This window comes from Lepeophtheirus salmonis, chromosome 8, assembly GCF_016086655.4.
Source record: "Lepeophtheirus salmonis chromosome 8, UVic_Lsal_1.4, whole genome shotgun sequence".
In the NCBI taxonomy this organism is placed as follows: domain Eukaryota; kingdom Metazoa; phylum Arthropoda; class Copepoda; order Siphonostomatoida; family Caligidae; genus Lepeophtheirus; species Lepeophtheirus salmonis.
The window spans coordinates 12537509-12562113 of NC_052138.2; the positions used below are offsets into that span (position 1 = coordinate 12537509).

The 24605-nt window shown below is 30.8% G+C and overlaps 1 protein-coding gene across 1 annotated transcript in view; it reads left to right on the forward strand.

Moving 5' to 3' along the window:
- LOC121122608 (cGMP-dependent 3',5'-cyclic phosphodiesterase) overlaps positions 1-24605 on the forward strand; it is a 101205-nt gene that overhangs the window by 62627 nt on the left and 13973 nt on the right. The window contains exons 5-8 of the mRNA XM_040717638.2: positions 14669-14778; positions 15286-15443; positions 16751-16893; positions 18414-18639. Of these exons, the coding sequence (XP_040573572.1) occupies positions 14669-14778; positions 15286-15443; positions 16751-16893; positions 18414-18639 (637 nt within the window). The remainder of the gene's footprint in view (positions 1-14668; positions 14779-15285; positions 15444-16750; positions 16894-18413; positions 18640-24605) is intronic.

The window sequence follows — 24605 nt, forward strand, 5'->3', positions numbered from 1 at the left end:
CTGATCATATCCTCATCATCATTGTTAAAGAAGTAGAGTGATAATGCATATTAAATGGGAAACAAAACCATATTGAGAGAGAGAGAAATGTGAGTAAGAAACTTGGTACGAGTATAGGTATAACTAGTGATGAAAATTGTGTGTATTATGGGCATGTTAAAAAAATTTAAAATAATCATGGTAAGCCTGACGATTTGAAGAGTGTTTTGGAAGAGAGAAAGAATAACGCTCATGACGTTACATTAGATCAGGCTACAATCAGCTGTAACAAGGGAGGAAGGAGAGAAGGAAATAAACAAGGATGTTGGCAAGAATTACTCGGATATTGATCCTCATTTCTACTCTGAGTCCAACAAGGACTTACAATTATAATTCCACAAAAAAATCCTCAAGTTCACTCTCTGTCTTTTATGAGCACACACAAGGGTTCAAATAGGCTTTGAATATAATTCAATTAATAGAAAAAGATATTCACTACGCAGGAATTAAAGAATAATGACAACTACTAAGTAATAGAAAATTCATTCTTCAGATTACCAATTCCACAAAAAAAATTGCTGGCTACAAAATTTACAAGATTTACTTAACTATATATAACGCTTCATTCAGATAGTCATTCTACATTCTTAATATCGGGTAGTCCATTGAAATCTGAACACATACTAATTCAATAATAAATGAAGATTGAGGGATTGAAATTAATTTACAATTGGATTTATTAAATCATAAACAATTAGTTACAAAACAAATCAAACCAGAGCTCTCAAACTTACGTATCAGTCGAGAAAATGACACTTCAACGTGCTCGGCGAATTTCCATTCGCGCACCCTGAGTTGTTGGGCGTCTTCAGGACCACTTTCTACGCCGTCAGTAAGTCCAAACGTTGGAAAAGAAGAAAGGTTCTGTCAAAAAAAGTCAAACCGGACCCGGATGGGTTAAAGAAAACATTCAAAGACAATCCACTCAAGTCCATGAGGGCCCTAGCAAGAAATTTCGGAGTTTCAAACCAGACTATGGAGAGAACTATAAATAAAGTGTGTGAAAAGAACCTTGTTAGACTAGAGAGGCCACTTTTGACACCAGCAATGAAAAAAAGACATCTCCTTCGTTACAAAACCCTTTGAATGAATAATTTGATTCTTTTTTGAACAGCCTTGATGAAAATTCCCTCGACTACACCTTTTGGTTGCATATCAAAGGAATGTCTGAAGGTTCTGTCATCCAAACACCGAGGCCCTCAAAGCCACTGTCAGCCAGCACAGGGGAATGCATTTGCGGCAGGGTCCAGGCCTTCTGTCACCGCCTGGTAGCCATTATTGCCACTAAGGGTGGATATTTAATGATTAAGAGAGCTCATACACACATCTATTTAAAACATTATCTTTTCGAAAGTCTATTTTTAGTTAATAAACTATATCTTGCTGAAGTATAAAATTCAAAGTGTTAAGATTTTAATAGACGACTCGGTATGTACATCTTAAACGGCTTAAGATACTAAAGGCATTGAGAGGGAGGGACACGACTTAATCGTAATACACGACAATGGCAACTCTAATTCGCTTTGAAATCTCAGTTGGAGAAAAACCGCACCAATTAAATCAATCGGACACCTTGAGTCTTGTGTCCCACTCTGATTTCATTCTAAACTCGAAGTAAAATAATAAATTTTTTACAAAGAGCTGATATTTTATATATACTATATACATTAACTACTTTTCTATTTTGAATTTTATGCCTGTGTAAATTTTTAATTTCCACACAGTGCAAATGTATGTATAACTTTTATGGTAACATAAATTGAGAATGATGGGATTCACTTAAGGCATTTTGTTCATGAAGTATTCTCATGTAAATAAATAAAGTTTGTAAAAGTGTGGTGGACTTCGGTAGGTACAAGAATTGTTAATATAAAAATTCAATACGACAGCTTTTATTTTTTTTTTCTAACAAACTAACAATAATAATAATATAAAATAATTATCTTATAATATACAGGGTTGCCAAAATAAATACAGACAAAATTCAATTGATAATAAGACTGGTATCCTTGCACTGAGTTCACATTTGAGGGTCTCAATTAAGAGGTTGCAGTCTTGTAGTTAATATCATCTGTTGAATGAGAAACAGATGGTGGTCAGGTTGGCCCACTGGAAGACTTTGCTCTATAGGCTCAAGACGTCCAATGCAGGTCACACCATCCTTTTCTCTGATGAGAAAATATATACTATTGAACGCAAAAGGAATTCTCAAAATGACAGATGACTCTCCAGGTCCAAGAACAATGTCCCTTATGTGTATAAGTCCAAGAACTCCAGGTCCATCATGGTCTTGGGCGTCATCACCAGCACAGGGAAGGTCATTCTTCTTCAAGAAGGGAGAAAAGGTCAATTCTACTATGTATGTGGAGTCCTTGAGCCCCACTGTGCTTCCGTGAGAGAAAGGAAACGTCCCTGAGAACAGGACTCTTCCACCCGCCACACGTCCAAGATCAGCCAAGAGTTCATCAGGACCAACTTTTACGATTTTTGCACCCCCCCCAAAAAAAAAAATATATATATAACTATTTGTGGTGGAATAAAGAGTTTAATGAAGTTTGTCAATTAAGTTTTGGGTGAGATATTATTTTTTGAATTCAAAAAGTAGCTGAGAAGTATTTGATATTTCTTGATTCATTACTTCAAATTGTTGTTTTAAAATAAAATAATAGGTAATATTTAGTTTTAGTTTTTTTTATAAGAATTCACTTACAATGTTAATTTTTTTAAATAAATTCAAAGTTCTAAAAGAATAGACTTTATTCTTTAAATATTTAAGTTAATGGAAGTCTTTAAAATGACAGTTTTAAACAATATTATTAGGAAATAAGAATTATAATTAAATGAGATAATTAATCAGTTTGGTTTGAGTCTAATGTACACGTTTGATGACATAGATCCACAACTTATTTTTGTTTATGTATTTTATAAAGATAAACATGTTTAGGAATGAGAAGTGTGAAGAATTTTTATCTCTACCTGATTGATTTTTACAATACACAGCAGTAGTACATATGGCTTTTATAAAAAAAATATGGTGCCCAGTACTTTTGCCTTAAATTATTTTGCTTCAGAACATTTTGTATTAAATTATTTCGCCTTAAATCAATTTTTCCTCAAGGATATTTAACCCTAAAATATATATAAATGAGGTTTTTACGTCGTTATTGTTTATTTTCCGTGGAAAAAGATGTTCCCTTTGTATTTTTTTAATCAAAATATATAATGTGTATTACTATAAAATGCATTAAATACTTGTTTTATGTTGAATTAATGATGGAATTATGCTCTTTCCTCGTACAGGCTTTTTGTCAATCCATAAATCTTTCCTTCAATGAATAATCCATCCTGTTTAATGGTAATTAATAACAGGATTGTGATTAGCACTTCTTCCTTCGAATCGTTTTTATTTTATTTATTATACTAATTTTAATATTGATTTTCTCTCTGGTTCGAACTCATTTCAAAGTTAAATTTTGATAGTATGTATGTATTGAAATTTTAGGCATACTTCCATCAATATTTATTTATATTTGAAGGTGAAATATCCTTGAGGCAAAATGGCTTTAAGGCGATATTGTTTAAGGTAAAAGTACCTAATACCGAAAAATATAGCAAATATTGACTAACGATACTTAATAACTTCATTAGGTATTGTGACCACTAAGTAGAGCTTTTAACTTTCAAAAAAGAATATATTGCAATTTACAATTTTAAGCCAATCAGGAAAGAGAAGGAAAAAATATGTTCTTCTTTTGCCGAATGTCCACTTTTTTCCCCTCAGTTCTTTTGTAGGTACTATAATAGTCTATTCATTAAATACCTGCATACTTATTGTAATTAAATTAAATTGGCTTTAAAAAGAGAAGTTAACATGAAGGGCTACCAAAGTTTGAAAGGAAATAAAAGGTGTACATTTTGTATTTAAATACAATGTATATTACAAAGGTATAGTAGATATGTGGTGCGTCAACATAAAAACGATCTTGAATAAAGATTTTAATTTAAGGAGAAAATCCTAATGTATTGTTTACTTCGTATATATGTACATAAACTACATCCCAATATTTCATGGGCATATTTAAGTCAGTTATAGGCTTTGTATTCAAAGTTGTGGGATGAGTTAAGAATTTCAAGAAGTTTAGCTTAAGTTTAGAACATTTATTTGATTTAAGAGACTTATATTGGCCCTGATATGGCCCTCTTGAAATAAAACCGATCAGTTTCTTATTATTTTACTGTAACGATTAATTTTGGTGATTCTAAGTGCCCTTTGGGGCGCCTCCAAAGTAAATTGATGGTAATTCTTCGAAGAATAAAATTGTAGAAAATTCATTCTAGCTTGCTTTTGTGTAGATGGGCTACATATTATATAAAAAAATATCTACATTAGGAGGGATTCTTATTTTTTTTAATTGTTTTTAAGATGTGAGCCATGGAATTTTGGTAGAAATTAGATAAAAGATTCTTAAAATATTTTTTTCCCCGTAAAATTCGCAAAAGACTTTGCACAATTGACTAGTTTGCAAAATTTACATATTTGCACCACCCAAACAATGTTGATACTGTCTGGACACTAATAAGATTTACGTGTACTGAGCTTGTTAGTAATGATATCCCGTGGCGAGTGCATAAGATTAATCACGATAAAAGTGAAAAGAAAATTAAACGACTTGTCTCTTTAAAACGACGTTCTTGAGATCATTTCAGACGGTTTCCATGTCGAGAAAATCTACTTTGCTACAAAAAATATGAGAAGAATGTTGTCCAACTTATTCGACAAAATACGATCAAAAATGAATTTGGGCTACTTTCAAAACTTTCTCACTCTAATATGAAACCTCTTCACTCATATATATATAAAAAAAGAGAGAGATTCTGGTAACAACGGAAATGGTTCGATACGAAATAATGAAGTATAGGAAATGAAATTCAAAGTCTGCTCATCTTAGATGATGTTGGCATAGCTTCTTGTTTTAACACGTACTATGCATGAGTCTATCAACCCAAATTGAATCGAGTACATGCGGGTTCTATTGACAGAATTAACTCCTTCTTCTTAAAAAGAGTTGTTAACGTTGTTGCCTTCCCTCTATCTATACTCTTTAATCTTTCTTTTCAATGTGGATATGTACCAAATGACTGGAAAATAGCCAATGTAGTTCCCATCTTTAAGAAGGGATATTCTCTTGATCCTTCTAATTACAGAACTTGCAAGCCATGTTGGTAAAATAATGGAGCGGATCGTTCACTGGAAGCTACAATAATTCCTTGAGAGTAATATACTTATTTCTAGTCGGCAACACGGATTCTGTCCTAATATGTCGTGTTTCTCGAATCTAATTTCTTTCTGGGATGTGATCGTCAGTCGTCATAACTATGTTGTTATATACTTTGATTTCAGCAAAGCATTCGACAAAGTTCCTCATGGGGAACTTATTTTTAAATTGTCTAACATTGGTATAAAGGGTCGGTTGTTACAGTGGCTTAGTTCCTGACTGACTAATAGGATACAGAGTGCAGTGATCAATTCCACTGTTTCTGAGCCTAGGGACGTTACTTTATCTGTTCCACAAGATAGTGTACTTGGACCCACGCTCTTTGACATTTACATTAACGACTTAGTAGATAATTTTTCAGAAGATACATTCTTATACGCGAGTTATTCGAAAATTATACGTTCTGTTTTAAAGTTTGTCAACGATGTCTATACCAGATTTATTAACTGGAATGTAAATATAAATTTTAATAAATTCCTTTCTCCAGAAAAGAGTTTATACACCCAAATCTTAAGATATTAGATTATTAGTTGGACTTACGAATCTATATATTTCGTAATTTGAAATTTAAGAGGCATATTCAATACATAAAGAAGGCCAATCGTAACATGGGAATTATTAAAAGAAACTTCAAAACTCGTGACCCTTTGTTTATGGTAAAACTATATAAACATTATGGCCTCCCGATTTTAATGTACGGATCTGAGATTTGGAATCCTTCAAGAAACTAATTTATTGATTCGTTGGAAAAGGTGTACTCCAGGTTTGTGTCGTTTTTTCCTTCATTGGGAGATAACGAGAACTATAAATGCAAAATCAAAAGACTTGTCCTCATAACCTTGTCTCATAGACGTGCAATTATAGATACAATCACACTATACCGAATTTTAAGCAATAAGATTAACCTATCTCCCCCAATATGGAAACTAAATAAAAACTATCTGTTCCACAAAACGAGACTCTCCACTCAAAAACCTACTATAAAACCAAAGATTTACATTTTTAAACTTAGTTTATATTACAAATCTATTATTCTTTGGAAAGAAATACCTTTTGGGTTTCACCAGGGAAGTGAGGGTGACCTCAAGCGTTGTTTTTTTTGTGTGGCACTTTTTTCTTCTTTTTTTTCCTCTGCACTCCCACGTTTTTATGTTTGTGTCGACTATATTTTAGTATTTGTATCATAAATGCGTCACTATTATTAAGAACGATAGTTTTTATATTTTATAGAATAAGTTGACCTTTATAGACTTCATTTATCACTGCTGGACGAAATAAATAAAAAATACGAGGTGTGTTCAAAAAGTAAGATTACTTTTCAAATTTTGCGGGCAAAGTTCATTTGGTGTACTCGATTTTTTTATTTTTTTTTATGTTAGTACACTCGCCACGAACATATATTTACTGTTTCAGCTATATAATATATGTTTTGTTTGTTCCTGAGAGGCATAAAAGTTAGAAGTATTCTAATTGTTCGTCGATTTTTTGCTATTGAAAAAATTAATCAAAGAATTTACATCAAATTTTGTGTAAAAATGAAAGTAAGTGCTCCAAAACACTTGAAATTTAGACAATGGTATACAACAAAACTATTCTTAGTAAAAAAATGTTACAAGTTGTACAAACTCTTCCAAGATGGCCGGGAAGATGCCAAAAGTAAGCTTCGCTCTGGACGCCCAAGCACGTCAACAATAGATGAAAATAACAGGGAAGAAAATTGTTTTTGAAAACTGTCGAATCTATATTTATATAATCATTTTAAAATAATCTACATTTGATGCCTTACAGCGATCCATGTATGTAAAGCTATTGAGAAAGATCTCTGTTCTTTCGTCGAATGTGAATGTTTTGCTTTAAATCTAATACTATTAAATTCTACCTTCATTTATAAGATGAAGTTGATTGATTTATCATTTCATTCAGACGAATATATTAGATATTTTCGGCGTTCGGTTTGTAACTAGTATAAATATATTGTACAATTGCAACTAATAATTAAGAACAGAGCCGATGTTAGGATTTTTTATTGAGAATATTAAAATCATATTTTCCGTCTTAAATTTAATTCTTCTGACTGTCATCCCATTCCCACTGACGTTTGATTTTTGTTCATGCGCCTCATATGAAATAATTATTTTAGGAAAAGAATGAAGAAAAGAAAAACTTTTTACTTATCTAATTATTGAATGTTATTTTATTTTATTTTAAATGTTATATTTGTTTTTAAAAGGTTAAGTGCTTTTTTGTGAACAGCTATGAATTTTTAAAAAATTCCATAAAATTTACTTTTTTGAGAATATCTATGAATTTATGATTTATTGTGATTTTATTTTTTTTCAAAAAACTCCAAAAACCAAGACTAAACTGTTGATATATGTGTTGCGATAACATAAAAGCAAGCTGGGATACTTTTTTTTTCAATATTGCGACAGTATGATAAACATATCTGTTTATATGAGAACTATAATTTATATTAATTCAAAAAAGTGATAAAGTCCTTAAGAGACACGGTTTTTAAGGTTAACTGAACCTGATAAAAATCGAATATTTCATAACACTGATCATAAAAGATACTGATTCGTCACGACATGACAATTATTATTAAAGAAGAGTGAATAAGTATTCACATTCTGAGAATTACAAAAATAAGAAAGGGATTAGCTTGGTAAGATAATGCCTCACCAACTGATATTGATGATATTAAATTTTGATTTAAAGTTCAAATACCGCACGATTAAATTGACTGAATTTGTATATAATATGTTAATGTAAAATTTTTAAGAAATATCAATCATATTAATAAGTTGTTGGATAGTTTTTCAGTAGTTTAATATTATATTTGACTTTTGAAAAAATCTTCTTGGGTTTTTTATTAATGTAAAAAACTTATAATACCTTTTTCTCTGTTTCATCAAAAAATCCCAGCTTGCTTTTATGTTATCCCCACACATTTGTAAACATGATCAACGAACAAAAAGGATATAATATGATAAACAACAAGGGTAAGGTAGTTGAAATTTGATCCATTCTAGATCCAAATGTCAACAATTGGACATTGATCATTAATTTAATGGCTTAGATACACATATGTATAGTGTATATATTAGGGTTTCTTTCATAGTATCTCATTTTCCCGGGATGTATCGGTGTTTAAACCCTTTACAGGGAAATCCTACATTTATTGAATTCATTAAAATGATTCATTTAATCATTATTATCATATATGCATATATGGTTGACTTTAAGCCAACGGGCCGGGTTGTGTATTTCACAACTACCTATACAACAACCCTAAGCATAGACGTGCCGGAGCTCTGGCATTAGGCACGTCACAGTCTATTTTAAGCCCGACAATATATATATCAGTTTGGTTAAAAATAAACTTTCTATCAACCGACAGTCATTGTGATGTTATTTCTTAAGAAAATTCATGTCATGTGATCTCTACTTTTAATGTCTACCTTGATGCCAATGCAAATTTCTATCATTATCGCTTTTCCTATCTTTTTTATTCCTTCCCTTTTTAAAATGGTGCCGACATCATTTCAAGACCGACGCCAGGGACTTCACGTCAGGTTTCTGATGTCCCTTACGGCACGTCTATGACTCTAAGCTCCACCAAAAAATAGCTCTTTCATCACTGACATTTTTTTTTATTACAGGTCGGATCGGGTTTCGAAATTTAAATATAGTTGTGCCTCGTGGAATCTAAAAAAGAAACGTGCACATGTGTGTGTTGGTGATAATTAGACATAGGATTTTTGAGCAATTTTTTGATCTGAAATAAGCAAAAACCGAAAATTTTGAAAAATGAGTCCCAAAATTACCCTTTCCTCAAACTGGATGTTGTCAGAATCTGGGTCCCTTGCACATCCGATCATGTATTCATAGCCCTAATTGTATCATATATAAAGTTTTACGTCTAAAAGAGAGCTTAATGAAGGAAGATTTTTGGAGGTGGATTTTCTCTCTATAAATGCAATAAAAAAATCTTCAACAGCTGTGATGTAATCTAACTAGAATCCAAATTTTCTATATTATTTTATATTAGTTAATAAAAATGAAATGTTCTATACACAAAAAAAAAAGAAAAATGAGCAAATTTTTGAGAAATTGAGCAATCGCTCACAAATCCAAGTTTAGTGAAAATGAAGAAAAGGAGAATTGGGAATAAATCGACAGGACTAGTCAAAAATTTATTCATTTTTCAAAAAAAGTATAAATAAATGCCTAATTATCACTGTATTTATTATTTACAAACGGCTTCCCCATATTTCCCGGGTTCATGGAATTTTTAAAAAAATGTTTCCTTCTCAATGAGAAACTTTAGTGTATATTAAATAAACTAGTAACCTTCTCCACTACAAGTCGTATGAATAAATGTATTTTTAGATCCATGTTTGTTTTTTAATTACTTCATGAGAGTGGTCTTTTAATAAATTGAGGAGGGGGAGGAGTAGGGCTTGTTGACACTCAAGTAAGTGGGAGTTTTTGTAACAAAGCTCTTCGTACTGTATTGCTACGGCTCTTTGAGGGTAGTGAGTCAGGAGGACGTCCGTAGGAGTTTGACAGTCTCAGTCTTCAGTCCTCCCCTTGCAGATAGACCAAGGGGTACACACAATCCTGATTTGTGACATATTTTAATGGCTGAGAGTAGTTTTTTCCATATTCATTAATTTCCCTACTGTTTCTGAAACAAATAAATTAATGTTTTGTTAATCATTATTTATAAATTTTTAGAGTTGACTGTAATTATTTGATTAAGTATTCAGTGAGTTATTTTTATTTTGAATTTAATGAATAGCTTAGGAATAAGTTGAAACGGACTAGTTCCTGCAAATCGCAACATATTTAAGAAAGAAAAAGTATACCTATGGTAAAAATATACGGATAAACACTATTTATTTCTAAGATTATTTATTGAGAATTCGTAGTGTCTCAATCTGTCATGTTTTAACTAAATTTCGTGTCATCTTGATCCATTCTTCTTTATCCTAAGGTTGGAGTCACTGATATGCTTATACATGCGTATTTTCACCTTGTTTTGCACTTCATTTCATAGAACATTTTGGAAAATTTTAAAATTACTACATATGGATAATAATAATAATAATTAAAGAAGGGATTTGTGAAAAGAAAAAACTAGGTTTAGTGATTTGAAAAGAAATAAATATTGTTGTTACCTGTACTTTTTCTTCTTTTCTGTATATTATTTAATAAAATTTGTCGGTTAACTTCTCCTTTGAAGTAAGAATTTTGCCCATCCTTGGGATTTTTTTTGTTAAAATGAATAATAAAATTAATTGTGTTTCAATATAATTATGATAGTTTTCCTGACCTAAAGATGATATTTTAATATAGAAAGCTCTTCTCTTTAAATATATAATTCATTTTCTCCCCCCTGCACCAACATCATACAACAGGCAGGTGTATGATGAAGAAAAGAGTTTAATCAATATTATCATATGCCTTGCTCCCCCTTCTCCTTTGATCTTTTTTTTCCTTACAAAAATGTCAACTGTATGTCTTACTATCCGCTGTTACAAAAGTTGCATCTCTAGGTAATCGTAAGACAGCCAACTTCAAGCATTTCTTACCCCGAGCAAATAAGCAGTCTTCTCAAACTACTTATTTGTTAACAAATTAAAAACATATTATTATAAATATAATTGACAAAGTGTTAGCCGGCGTTTGTAGGGCGAGCGTAAGGGTATTCTTATTAATGTGTTATAATAATAAAAACTGTATACTATATGAAATGTATAATTATGAATTTTTTTTTAAATTGTTATAAACTTCAAATAATATATCAACATATTTGGATGAACAAGTTTATCTAGATGATAAGTCCATCTTTTATTTTCGTCAAAAAATTGCAAAATCGAAATTGCTGGAGAAATTCGCGAAAAACTGTTTTCCACTACTTTTGCATAAAAAGTAGTTAATAACATTTATTAGCATACTAAAGGACCAAGTTTTCTTCTTCTTACTTGCAAAACCAAAAAAGTTATTAAGAATACTGTAATCGAAAAAATAAACCTCTATAACTATTTATTTTTTGCAAATATTGCAATAATTAAAATGTCTGGAAATTGAAAATACTTTATTTTTAGTTTTAATATTTATACCCAAAATACCTTGTTGTGTGTCATTTCTTCCTTTGAATTGAAAAACTTGACAAAATTTACGTTTGATGGAAAAATAGTGAAAAACAAATTAAAATTATTCAGAAAATAATAGATATTTCAGGTAAACATGCATTTTTATTTATAAAATTTAAATGCAAACGGATCTCCCGACAAATTTTGACAGATTTCTTTTTTTGCCCATTACTTTTTTGATTTTCAATAAATATAGAAAACGTGCTTATTCATATAGTTTGTTTTTGAGATACCAGTCACTTTTTTAACAAGAGTAGGTTTGCCTGGTATTATGAAATTGAACTTAATTCTGAACTCTTCTGCTTCGTATATAAATAAAAAGACGGTCAAATTCTAAGATGATTCTCCTTGGATGTTGGTTTGCATCTTAACACACTTTTTTTAAAGGAAAAAATATTCAAGGGAAACTATCGTTTCCTCATCTTTCATATTAGTTTCTAGAATCCTTTGTCTGATTCACTCTTCCTTTTTTCTTCTCTAAACCTTATAATCTCCTTTTAAAAAAGTGCGGAAAGATACAGACCATCACGCAGCGATAATATTTCTTAAAGTTTTATTTTCTTTATTTTTTGTTTTATATGAAATAGTGGGTTGTATGTATAAGAGTTCGTCATTAGAAAAACACTATATATAGACCACCATAGCCTTGAAGGGGAAAAAAAAATTCCAGAACCATCTCTTGAGCTTTAAAAACCTATATGATTTTTTTTTTTTTTTAAATCCATACATTAGTTTGGATGTGATTCACACACAGATTGATATCGATAAAAAAGAAAGAAAAAATGTTTGTTCGGACGTTCAACAGTGAACTCACCTATAGTCTAAATTGAAACTTGCATGTTTGACATGACCTTCAAATAAAAAGAGAAACTAAAGGATCAATTTGCTTTAATTCATTTTTGTTTGCCTTAAAAAAATTATTTTATCAGTGGGTTTGAGTATAAAATATAAATATTTATTCTGTGGGAAGTTCTAAAAAATATATATTATTTATGTACACATATTTAGTATTTGTGTATGCTCCAAATGAGATCATATTTAAATTAATAAAATAACTTTGAAACAGTTTGTTTTGTTGGTGGAGTTGTAGAAAATATGACCTAAATAGCGTCTGGGATTGTTTCTAGTTGGCAATCTGAGACATGTTTGTATTTTCCAAAGGTATCATTATTCTGTGTATTGAATTTTTCCAGAGAGAAAACTTAAGTATAAAGTAATCACTAGTGCATGTGCTCATGAAAGATGGATAGTAACAATGAGGATTTGTTTGGAAGCTATTAATATAAGTCCCTGTTGGACTCAAAGTAGAAGATAAGATTGATATTGGATGTACTCCTTCATACTTCCTTACTAGATACGTGGTTGGATAGGAGTTTACTTCAATTATATGATAATGGTTGCCTGTAGGTAATCTATTAACATGTTTTCTAAAAAATATTCTTCAAAATGTTATAATTACCATGTGACATTGATGGTTTTAACTTTTTTGAATATCAGGAGCTCATATTTTCTACAATTATATTGCTATTGTTTATCAATAGGGAGAACGGTACTAGGTGACGTTCTTCCACTCAATCTCGATCAAAAATGACTTTGAATGGGACTTTTTGTAGAGTGCAGGGAGAATATAACTCTAATGTTTTTCTACAAAATTTGATCCCTAAAAATGACGTGGATCAGAATATGAACTTAGTGTAAGTAGACAATTTCAACCGTATCAGAAATCAAGGTGAACATCATCTTTTAAAAGTATTTGCAGTTTATGTAAATTAAATTGCCTCACATACACTCTTGGACCTCAAATGCAAATGTCTTGCTCAATACTGAACTTATTAACTCTATTTAATTCATAAAATTTACCACAAATAGTTTTCTTTTTATAAAATATTAAGGCTTTATGAAAGTAAGATAATACTTGAATTTCATAAGAAAATTAATGATCCTTTCAAAAAAAATTGAAAATGAATGTGGTAACCCAGACAATTTGAAGGTTATTTGGAAAAAGAGCAGATTTTCTAGCATGATGAGTCGTTAGATAGGCTCTGAGTTGCTGTAAGATAAAAGAAATAAAAACTAGTACCACTCTGATCAAGCAGTAGATTACGATCCTCAAATCTACTCTGAGTCCGACAGGGACCCACAATTATAACTCCATAATAGATCCTCAGCATTACTCTTCGACTTTCCATGAGCTCACATATTAGCGATAACTTTATACATGCATGTCCTCTTCTTTAAAATAAAAAAATACTGTAAACAGCAACAACCAAACTCGAAATTTAAAAAATAGGATTGACAACCCTAGTTATTGTCACTCCCTTCTTTTTTACAATATATTTCATATGATTCTTTTGGCAAGGAATTGAGAGGATGAGGAAAATAAAGGTTTATTTTTCTAGAACTTTTCTGTAGAGTTTATTTTAGTCTCCATGAATGGGGGAACTGTTATAAAAAAGAATATTAACATTGACTAATAAAAAGAGCAGAACATTGCTAATGAAAACTTTCACAAGAATAGGGTGTGAGTGTTGTTTACTTATTACTAATTTGTTTAGATACCCTGAGGATAATTCTTGTTTATTACGACAACTTTGTACGTCTGCGCCATCTAGCGGTCATTGATGTTTTTATCTTGCTTATGCTCTATTACTTAGATGAAATAAATATTAAATACGAATGTGTGTGTGCCCAGGAATCACAGGCCAAACCAATGAATGGATATTGCTGAAATTTTTCATTTAGCTTCTTAAAGCTCCAGAGACGGTTCTGGGCATGGCAGCCTTAAAATAGGATTTTTGTAGAAACAAATTTTTTGACTAACAAACAAAAAAAAACGAAAAATAAAGACCGTTGAATTCGAAGAATTATTCTTGCTGCATGTTGGTTTAGAGGGGAAAAAAAGAGAGGATAAGAGAAAGGATTTTTGACCATTTCTAGAAAGTTGAGCAAACAACAGTTCAACAGACTGAACTTGGATATTTTATTCCCTAAACCCTGAAAAAAAGGTGCTGCGACAATAATTCTAATATTTTACAGTCTTCATTTTTTTTTTATATGAAGCTGAAGAGTTCAGAGTTGATTTTAATTTATTAATGCCCCAGGCAACGCTGGGCAAATCTACTCAAATTCACATAAAATGAGGAAAATGGTAGAATGTTTAATATAAATCTCTCTTTTTTATCTTATTTTCAGAGTTGCTTTATCTATTTTAGAAACAAAAACCATTTATGAGGAAGAAAAAAGACTTAGAAATCAATGTCAATCTCTTTTACATGTCGCTCGAAAGCTCTTTACACATCTTGGTAAGTATTTTAATAAAGACTGGTCTTTTTGCCGTGAACATTTTCGCTGTAGTCTTACTGTTGTACCTCAGCAATCGATCAGACGAAGAAAAAAAATTAAAAATATTGAGGAAGTAAAGACGGAATAGTTTTTAATTGGACAAAGGAGTCAGGGATCCGGGATCTTGAGTTTATTTTGAAATGACTCATTGAATAATAGCACATTAGTCATAGTCATAAACTTAATTGAGGCTTGAAGAAATGAACGAAGTTCAATTGATAAAAAGGAATGTTTCAACTTAATGTAAAATTCGAACATATAATAAAAGAACATAGAAAGGCGAGGAGCATGTCTTGCGGCAAACTTTCCTAAAGGCGAAAATGTTCGAGGGAAAATTATCAAGAACTATCTATTTTTATTGTGTTTCTTTCAAATTAAAAGGGCCCATTTATAATGTTTTTTCTCCAGAAATCACGATTGTTCTTTCGTATGAAGTTTCCATTTTTTTTCTTTTTTTCTTGTGTTAGATGATGTATCCGTGCTTCTACGACAAATAATGGATGAGGCTCGTAATTTGACTCGCGCAGAAAAATGTTCCCTCTTCTTAGTAGACAATACGAACCAGGAGTTGGTCGCCAAAGTCTTTGATGGAGACATCCCTGGGTGCCAAAGTAGACATGAAGAAGTATGATTATTACGAGTGCATAATATGTAATTGTGCTGCATATCAATATGTGAGAGCCTACGAATGATAAAGGGAATATAGACAACAATTAAATAGTTTCGAAAAATGGAAGTTAAAGTTTTTGTAAGTTTTAACGAAAATATATTTTCTTTGAGATGCTTGTGTATTGTCACTTAAGTTCTGGCTCGGGCATCTTGAAGGTTTACTCTTAGACGTTTTTATCAAAAATTTGATAATATCTTATGTTGTCATGCCCCAAAAATGCGATTGAATAATTTATACATATAAGAATTTTGTTTAAATCCTATGCTTCCCAGTAAATACTTTGTTGGTATATAGCGAGTTATGCGCAATTAGAGAACAGAGCTATGTTGACTCATAGCTTTATGCTATATAGTGATACAATTATCAATTCTTTCCAAATTAAGTGACTATGAGTGTTCTTTCTTAATTGATAGAGACACTGAGGATACTGCGAATGTTACTCTGTAACTAACTATGAAACCTCCGTGAATTCAAGGGTACCGAGGGAAAATTGTGTTACCTTATGAGGAATATTTTTTCGTAGGCAAAATAATATTTTCAAGCTAACAAGTGCATTTTGCAACTATGTGTTATATAGCCTAGTGTCGATTAATCAATGGTATTTTAAAACACCCACTAGGTGTATCTTTTTCTTTGACTATTACACTTTTATAGTTCTGGAGTTAGTAGTTTTTTACTCCGTCTTTTAGCACTTGCAAATAGATATCAATGAACTACCTTTCAAAAGCTTGACATACTTTAGAAGCTTATATGGTAGTGTTGAGGATTTAAATGTTTGTTGGTTTATGTATAGCAAATATAAGTCTCACCATCTCATTTTTGTAAGCTTTTGAATTAAAAAAAGGTTGATCATGTAATTGAATGTTTCACGAATACGGGTGAATATGGGGGAGAGAATCCTGAAAATCGATTAATATTTTGGTTGCATCCCTTATCATTCGCAGGCCCTCTTGTACATAGTATGAGTGTGGTCAAAAAAAGTTTCTGACCTCAAGATGAAGATGGCAGCACCCGTAAAATAAAGCTAGTCACCATCTGTTAATAGTTACTCATCAAAAAATTTTTAGAACTTTGGAAGAATAGTTGTTATATGCAGTTGCTCAAGGGGTTTGATGTGAGTTTTTTTATGAAAAAAAAAAATCTTCATTTTTTTTTTAATGTTGAAATGCTATCTTTGCGTTGATGTCAGAAACTTTTCATACTACCCTCGTATAGGCAGGTAGTGTTAAAATGATTTGTCCTCTTTTTTTTGTTTATATCAGGTTGGAAGAGAGGTTCGGATCCCATTAAATGAAGGGATTGCTGGTTATGTTGCCCAGAGTGGGGAAACTCTGAACATCCGTGATGCTCAAAATCATCCCCTATTCTATAATGGCATTGACAAAAACACGGGTTTTAAAACAAAGTGAGTGGGTAGTTATTTATTGATTTTTATGTACCTATGTAGAAAATATGGAGTTGTAAATTCTAAGCACTTTTCGGAGCTCGACGGTCATTAAAATTAGCTACTAGCCAACATTGCTAGTCAATTTTTTTTTTTTTTAGTACTTACATTGTAAAAAATTAATTAGCCCAGAATACATACAAAATATATATTATATTATGTATTTGACTGTCTTAGATTCAAACGAAAATCCAATACAATACTGTTTATCCCATTAGAAACAAGGTCACAAAGCGCTTTTTATATATATGTTAAATAGATTGATTGGTTCTGGAATTGAAATTGTGTTCCACTCTTTGAAATGACAGTTTTGTTAAAAAGAACATTTCTGAACTTTACAGGAACTGAAATATTGCGAAATTTATATTTTAAAAATATATTTTACTTCAAAATCACCCGTAATATTTGTGTTCCATGTCTATTAGACGTATGAGACGTTTACAAATATCGTGTATATAATGGGCATGTTAAAAAAGAAACTGAAAATTAACCTTTACCATTAGAAGACTTTTTTCAGGAGTTCAGCTACAATCAACTGTCATAAAGTAAGAGCGAAGGAAATAAACAAGAACATTAGTTAGAATTAATCGGATTTCGATCCCAATTTTACTCTGAGACCATTATAATTATAACTCTGCTTATTATATGAGCACACATGAATGTTCAATCAGGTTTTGAATATGAATTGAATCTATATAGGAAATAAATTTCACTATTCGGGAATTAAATAATAATGACAACTGCTAAGGAAAAGAAAATTCATTCTTCCGAAGACCAATTCCAATAAAACGGCACACCTAAAAAATACACACGATTGACATCACTAGGTATTCTCCTACTGTGAACCCAAAATTACTTGTGTACATAGAGTATTTAAGATACGGCATTACATAGCCAAACGGGCTGGATGCAGGCCACCCTGCACAGGCCCAACTGTTTTTTTTACTACCTTGGCTGTCATTACATTTAATTAAATAGGTTTATAGTAGTTGTGAGATGGAGGAAATAAACAAAAATCTAAGGCAGTATTTAGTAATTGTTGTCGATTTTGAAATATAATCTTAGTACAAGAAAGGGTTACACTTAGAACTAGTGTGGTTTCGGTTCTTATTTAGGACTGAAGACTGGAGTACCGTCCATTTCAGGTTCGGTCCGGTACAGTTCAGTCCCAAAACTTATAAAGTTCGGTCCTTGATGACTTCACTCAACTGTACTTCTTTATTTAAATCTGTTATAGTAATGACAGTTCGAAAGACCGATGGTTTAACGACCGGTCCCAATGACTGATACTGACACAACACTACTTATAACTCCCCAAAAAATCCTCAGTTTTACTCTTTGACTTTTCTGAGTGGTTAATAAAGAATAATATGTTACAATATATAAAAAAACACCAAATACTAAAAAAAAAAAAAATGCTTAGAATTTACAACTTTAATACTATATATTCATTGTGGTGAATTGACCAAGTTTTTTGATAGGAACATTCTCTGCTTCCCCATCAAAGATGAGTCTCAAGTCATAGGAGTGGCTGAGCTCTGTAATAAGAGTCCAGGAGCTTATTTCACTCGTTTTGACGAGGAAATTGCAAATGCTTTCTCAGCCTATTGTGGTCTATCTATCATGCATAGCCTCATGTACAAAAAAGTTGCAGATGCACAACATCGGAGTAAGCTTTCCAACGAACTCATGATGTATCATATGAAAGTAAGTTCAATCAACTTCACTATAGGTTTTAATCTTGATGAGACGGGGTCATACATATTTAAAAATATGTTGTTCATAACCTTCTACGGCACATTAGACCAGGGGTTCTCAGCCGCTTGCAACTGAAGGCATACTTGTGGTTTTCAAAATCTTTTTGGGCTCGAGATTTATTTTTTTCTGAATCAGTGTAACTCTATCTGATCAATTAAACGAACAAATTAATTAATTTTATTATAGAAATAATATAACTTTAAATTAGGTTTTACCAAGTTAGATTTTTTAGACGCTTTTACATTGACGGGATAGCCGCCACCTCTCCTACAGTTACAGAATCCTCAATTTAATCGAACATTTTAGACACCTTAAATGATTAAACAAGTTGCACAATTTTGTTTTGTAAACCAAATACTAAAAAGTATATCAATTACAATTTTGAACTCATAAGAGTGGCTGAGCTGTGTACTAAGAGTCTAAGGGCTTATTTCAAACGATTGAACAAGTTACTAGCAAAAGGTGCTCCGCCTGCGTAGCCAAATTTGGCCGTTTTAGTAAAACTAATATAATTTGACCCCATCAATAAGAAAAAATTATATTTTTGTCACGGCTCAAACCGCTTAAAAATAACCATTTTCAACTCAAAAATCACTTTTTTTACAAATTTAAAAGGATCCAGGAGGCTTCAAACTTTGTCCAGATAACTCAAGTCTTTCAGGTGTCTCAGTTTTACTGTACACGTGCACCCTAAACTCGCTGACAGTTTTGGAAAAAAATTTATTGCCATAGCTGATGGACAGCACGCTCCAGAGTTATTCTCTTGAACTTGATGTGTGTACGTTAGCGCCCCAGTGATTGCTAGAGAAAGAAATGTACTATATGTATATGGATTTCACCAAAAGATTCCTAGGCTAAATGGAGTAATTGTAATACTATAATGTTTACCTATACTTAATCAGTGCAACTTCATCTAACCAATTAAAGGAACATTAAAAAAAATTAACTTCTAAATGGAAGTGCGACTGTATTCGGTATTCTAATTACCTTCTACTGTATTCGAACACATTCTAAGATGAAAGACTTATTGAAATACTACCACGATCAAATAAAATACTATAACTGAACATAATTCCTTTTTACTACTGCAGGAGTGACCGGGAAACAGGTGAAAGACAATTTTTTCAATTACTTGGAGATAGTATTGGATTGGTCAGAAAAACTAATAAGACCTATCAAGTCTGATCCTGACTAATTTTATCAGTCCTAAGACAGGCCCTTAACAGTCGTTTATGGTAACTATAACAGATGAAATGACGTAGTCACTAACTACGTCATTACAGCTGATGAAGTTTTATTCTTAACCTCTTCTAAAGAGACGAGATACCAGAAGTTTAAAGTAGGAAGTGTGTGGCTAGATATTATACGTTCAACCCATAATTCATTCTTTTCTTAACAGTCTTTTAGGGTAATTACAATAGCTGAAATGACGTAGTGAATAAATACGTCATTACAGCTGTTGAAGTTTTAGTCTTAACCTCTACTAAACATACGGGATACATAAAGTTTAAAGTATCAGGTGTGTGGCTAGAATGTATGTATATTACTCAAGTATGATACTTTCATCCATTTCTTCGTTTTTATTTTCTTCAATCCTAGCCGAGAGTAAAGAAAATAAAAAATATGTAGGACTGAAGAACCGAATAATCGGTCCTAAGGACTGATGAATGGTGAAAAAGATTTAGGTAGGTTCGCGCATCGGTCTTTCCCAGAGAAGGGTATATACTCTATGTATATGGACTTCAAAGACAATTCTTACGTCAGACGGAGTAAATGTAATAATATAATGTAGGTATGTTAACAAAAAAACATATTTGTGCATTTTTTTTTTATATAATAACTATTATTTAATTTTAGCTGAGAAATGTAATAATGCTAAAATTACCTTTCTTGGTTGGATATAGACGGAGTAATTGCAATTTTTCTTGGCAAAATTTAGAATTTTTTATCGTCCGCAATCAACATACCTTGCATGATTATTTGTTTAGTTAGTTTAAAGACCACTAGATGGTGCATCAAATTTGAAAACATCGTCATAACAACACATACTTATTCAGACTTAATAATTTATCTTTCACTTGAAATTAAGACTATTGCCATTAAGTTTATAATAGTAAAATTTGGACACATAATAGATAAAATACTATAATTCACCTCAGATATATTCAAATATTCCTCAGATTAACCAGAGAGTCTTGGAAGTTAAAAAAATATCCAACATATCGAGAACAACAATTTGAAAACAGAATACTAATGACACAATAATGATAAATTACAAAGTTTATTAATTTGCTGTACAGCAATGTAGCTGGGATTTTTAATCATAAGTTAAATATATCATCCTCTAACTTTAAATCCATGAAAATTTATGAAAATTGAATAAACTAATAGTATTCAAATCAATAAAAATTCATTGAATAACTAGTTTGAAAACGAACCATATGGTAAAACTACTTAATTCGATCGTAAAAATCATTGTAGCGGCGCCTTTATGTTTTCAACGTAGCTGTAATGTTTACTTATACTAATCAAGTCAACTCCATCTGACCAATTAAGGGAAAATTAAAATAAAATAAAATAATAGAACGACGTAGCTCAATGGACAATGTGCTCGGTAGAATTTATTATCTTGAACAAAGTGTGCCTAGGTTAGCGTCGCGCTCGTTCCTTGAGAAGGAAATCAAATTAATGTATATGAAATTCAAGAATAATTCCTAGGTCATATGAAGCAATACTATAATTATAATGTTTACTTTTATACTTTAATCAGTTGCAACGCACTAAAGGAACATATTTATAAAAAAAAGAGCTTGAGATTACTATTCCAATAAGACATATCATCCTTTAAATCAACAAACTTATATTATTCCACTCAAAGTAAAAGTAATTAAAAAACACTGTTGGATAAATATTAGTATGACGCGCCATCTCTTGGATTATTTTGAATTACCTTGTTGACACCCCCATTGTTTAGACTTAACCATTCTGAGAGTACGCTCAAGTAATGGAATATAATTTAAGCTCAAATCGGCACCTGATATCCTTCCCCAAAAGAGAAAAAAAAATTATATGCAGGGGGTTGGCTGGAGAGGCTGTAGCCCCCTACCTAAATTAAGAAATTTTTGCTTTTTACTATAAATTTGTTTTGTTATTCGAGCCAATTATGCAGTAGACAAAATATTTATTATTTGAATTTATTTTTCAAAAAAATTTAATTTTTTTGTGAATAACAATGGATTTTTGAATTTTTATTCCAAAATATTTAATTTTTTGTGATTAGCTGTGATTTGATTTTTTTTCCACAAAATTAATATCTAGAATTACATTTTTGAAATTTGTTTCTAAAAAAATATTTTTTTGTGAGTATCTATGGATTTTGAAAAATTTTTAAAAAAGTTAAAATTTGAATATTCTTTCCAAAAAAATTAATTTTTTGTGAATAACTGTAGATTTAAATGAAAAAAAAATTCCAAAATATTAAATGTTTTGTGAAAAGCTCTAGATTTTTTTTTTTTTTTTTTCGAAGAAAATTAATTTTCTCTGAGTGTCTATGGATTTTGAGAAAAATTCCAAAAAAAATTAATATTGTAATTTTGTTTCCATAAAAGTTATTATTTGATTTTTCTTTCTAAATAATTTAATTTTTTGTAAATGAAAACATATTTGGATTTTTTTTTTTCAAAAAATTTCCAAAAACCAAAAAATATATATATATAATCCTGTGGACACCCCTGATATGTGTGTAGCTGAGATCAAAAAATTATATATGTTTCTTTTTATTATCCCTTGTAACACTGTAAGCATATGTTTATGAATACTTTAATTTTATATACCTTGATAGCTGCTTTTATTATGCATGAACTCCGTAATCTATCTTCATAAAATGTAATTCTACAAATAGGATAATAATATTTTTATTATGATGATACCTATAATATTTTTTCACTAATATTACTTTTTTAAAGCTTACAGAAATAGATCAAAAGGTGTGGGAAAACCTATTTACTTTTGTTCATGTTATTTCTAGAGTTGGGATTTCTGTAGAGCACGATCAGAAGGCGGGAGCGTGATTTTTGGTTAAGGTTGTGTTGGTCATTATTTAGGACTACGGTCCAGTTCAGTCCGTCAAGTTGGTCCTTAAAGAAGGTAAAATCCATCCCTCGTGACGAAAATTCTGGGTGTTTTTCTTTTTTTTTTAAATTACAATATATATAATGGAGTTACTGATATATTTAAGTGAAAATATATGTTTGTATTATTTTGCATGATAATGAAACAGGAATATTTTTTGAAATATGTCAGGGGCGTTTGAAGGCTTATATATTTTTTGGGGAGGGAGGCTTGGTTTTTGATTTGATTTGATTTTTTTAAATTTGAATAGTTAAATTTTTTTGGAAAAAAATTCAAAATTAACAGTTATTCTCTTTTAAGTTCAAAAATCCAAAGTAATTCTCAATTTTTTTTTTTTTTTAAAATCCACTGCAGATTACAAAAATATTTATAAATATTTAAAAATATGTACAATGCTCTTAATACATATCTTATTTGGCTTAATGTACCATGAACATTTCAAGAAAAATTCAATGGACATACAGTCCTCAGGGCAGGTCCTTTGACTGAACTGGACCGAAAAAACCGAAACAACACAACTTATATTACTACTGAATTAAGACTTTTGTGAACATAAATTAAATTTTAAAAAGTTTGAAAAAAGTTTCAAAAACCCACAGCTGTTAACAAAAAAATCCAAAATTAAATTTCAAATATAACATTTTTCGAAAAAAAAATTGAATTTTTACATTTTCTGGTAAAAAGATAATTCTTTAATTTAGTGTTGGTGGGGGGGGGGCTACAGCCCCTCCAGTCTACTCCTGTAGACGCCCCTGGGGAAAATCATTGTTGAACTCGGAGTAGAAATGAAGATCGATAGTAACTCTGTATTTTGCCCATGTCCTAGCTAGATGCAGAGTGGAATTTATGTTAATTTTTTTCCTCGCCATAGTATAACTGCTTGTATCTAATCCAATAAAATGTGATGACACCCAAATTCCTTTTTCCCAAAATTGTTATTTAACTCCCAGATTTTTGGTTATTATTTTTCTTTTTTTTATCAACTGGTAGGCCATACTTTTTCAAAACTCTTCCCATATTCTAAATAAATAATAACAACAGCTTGAAGAAGGAGTACTTTGTATTAATTATGCAGGTTGTCAATCTACATGTGCACATTTCGAAAACTTCCAACATTCTTCATAATGTATTCAAATATACATTTCTAGACTTATTGCATTACCAGAGATAATAATATTCATCCATAATTTAATTTGCACAAAAAAAAGCTATTTTATGTCATATTGTTTGTCATAAAGTTTCAAGACATATTGTGCAAACTTTTGTTATTAAAAGTTGACGAACAGACAAAAACAAGAAAAGTTGTACAACTCATTTTGGATTACTACTTCTTATACCTATGTATAAAAGATTAAATATTAAATATTTAGAATCAAACATCATTTTATGTGCATATATATAAATGCATAAAAGACGTGGATATCAACCAAAGACTAATTTATATATTTCATTTGATAATATATTAATTGCTTTTACTCATAATAAAGAATAGTGAAATGCTATCATCTTTTAGGATGTTGTTCATGGTATATATTTGGAGTTGTTGGAAATATGAGCTAAAACGCGTGTTATATTTTTCTTATATGCTCTTGTTTTCATAGCTACTTGTATCTAATTGAATTTAAGTTACAATGGTGAATTATTGTCGGAGTTTGGAACTTGGACTCCATAGTTTAATATCAAATATAAATGTTTACATTAATTATATATGAAAAAATAACACAATAAATAAACATCATAATTTTTGAACGACAATGAACAAGTTATTGGGGTAAAAAAACTCC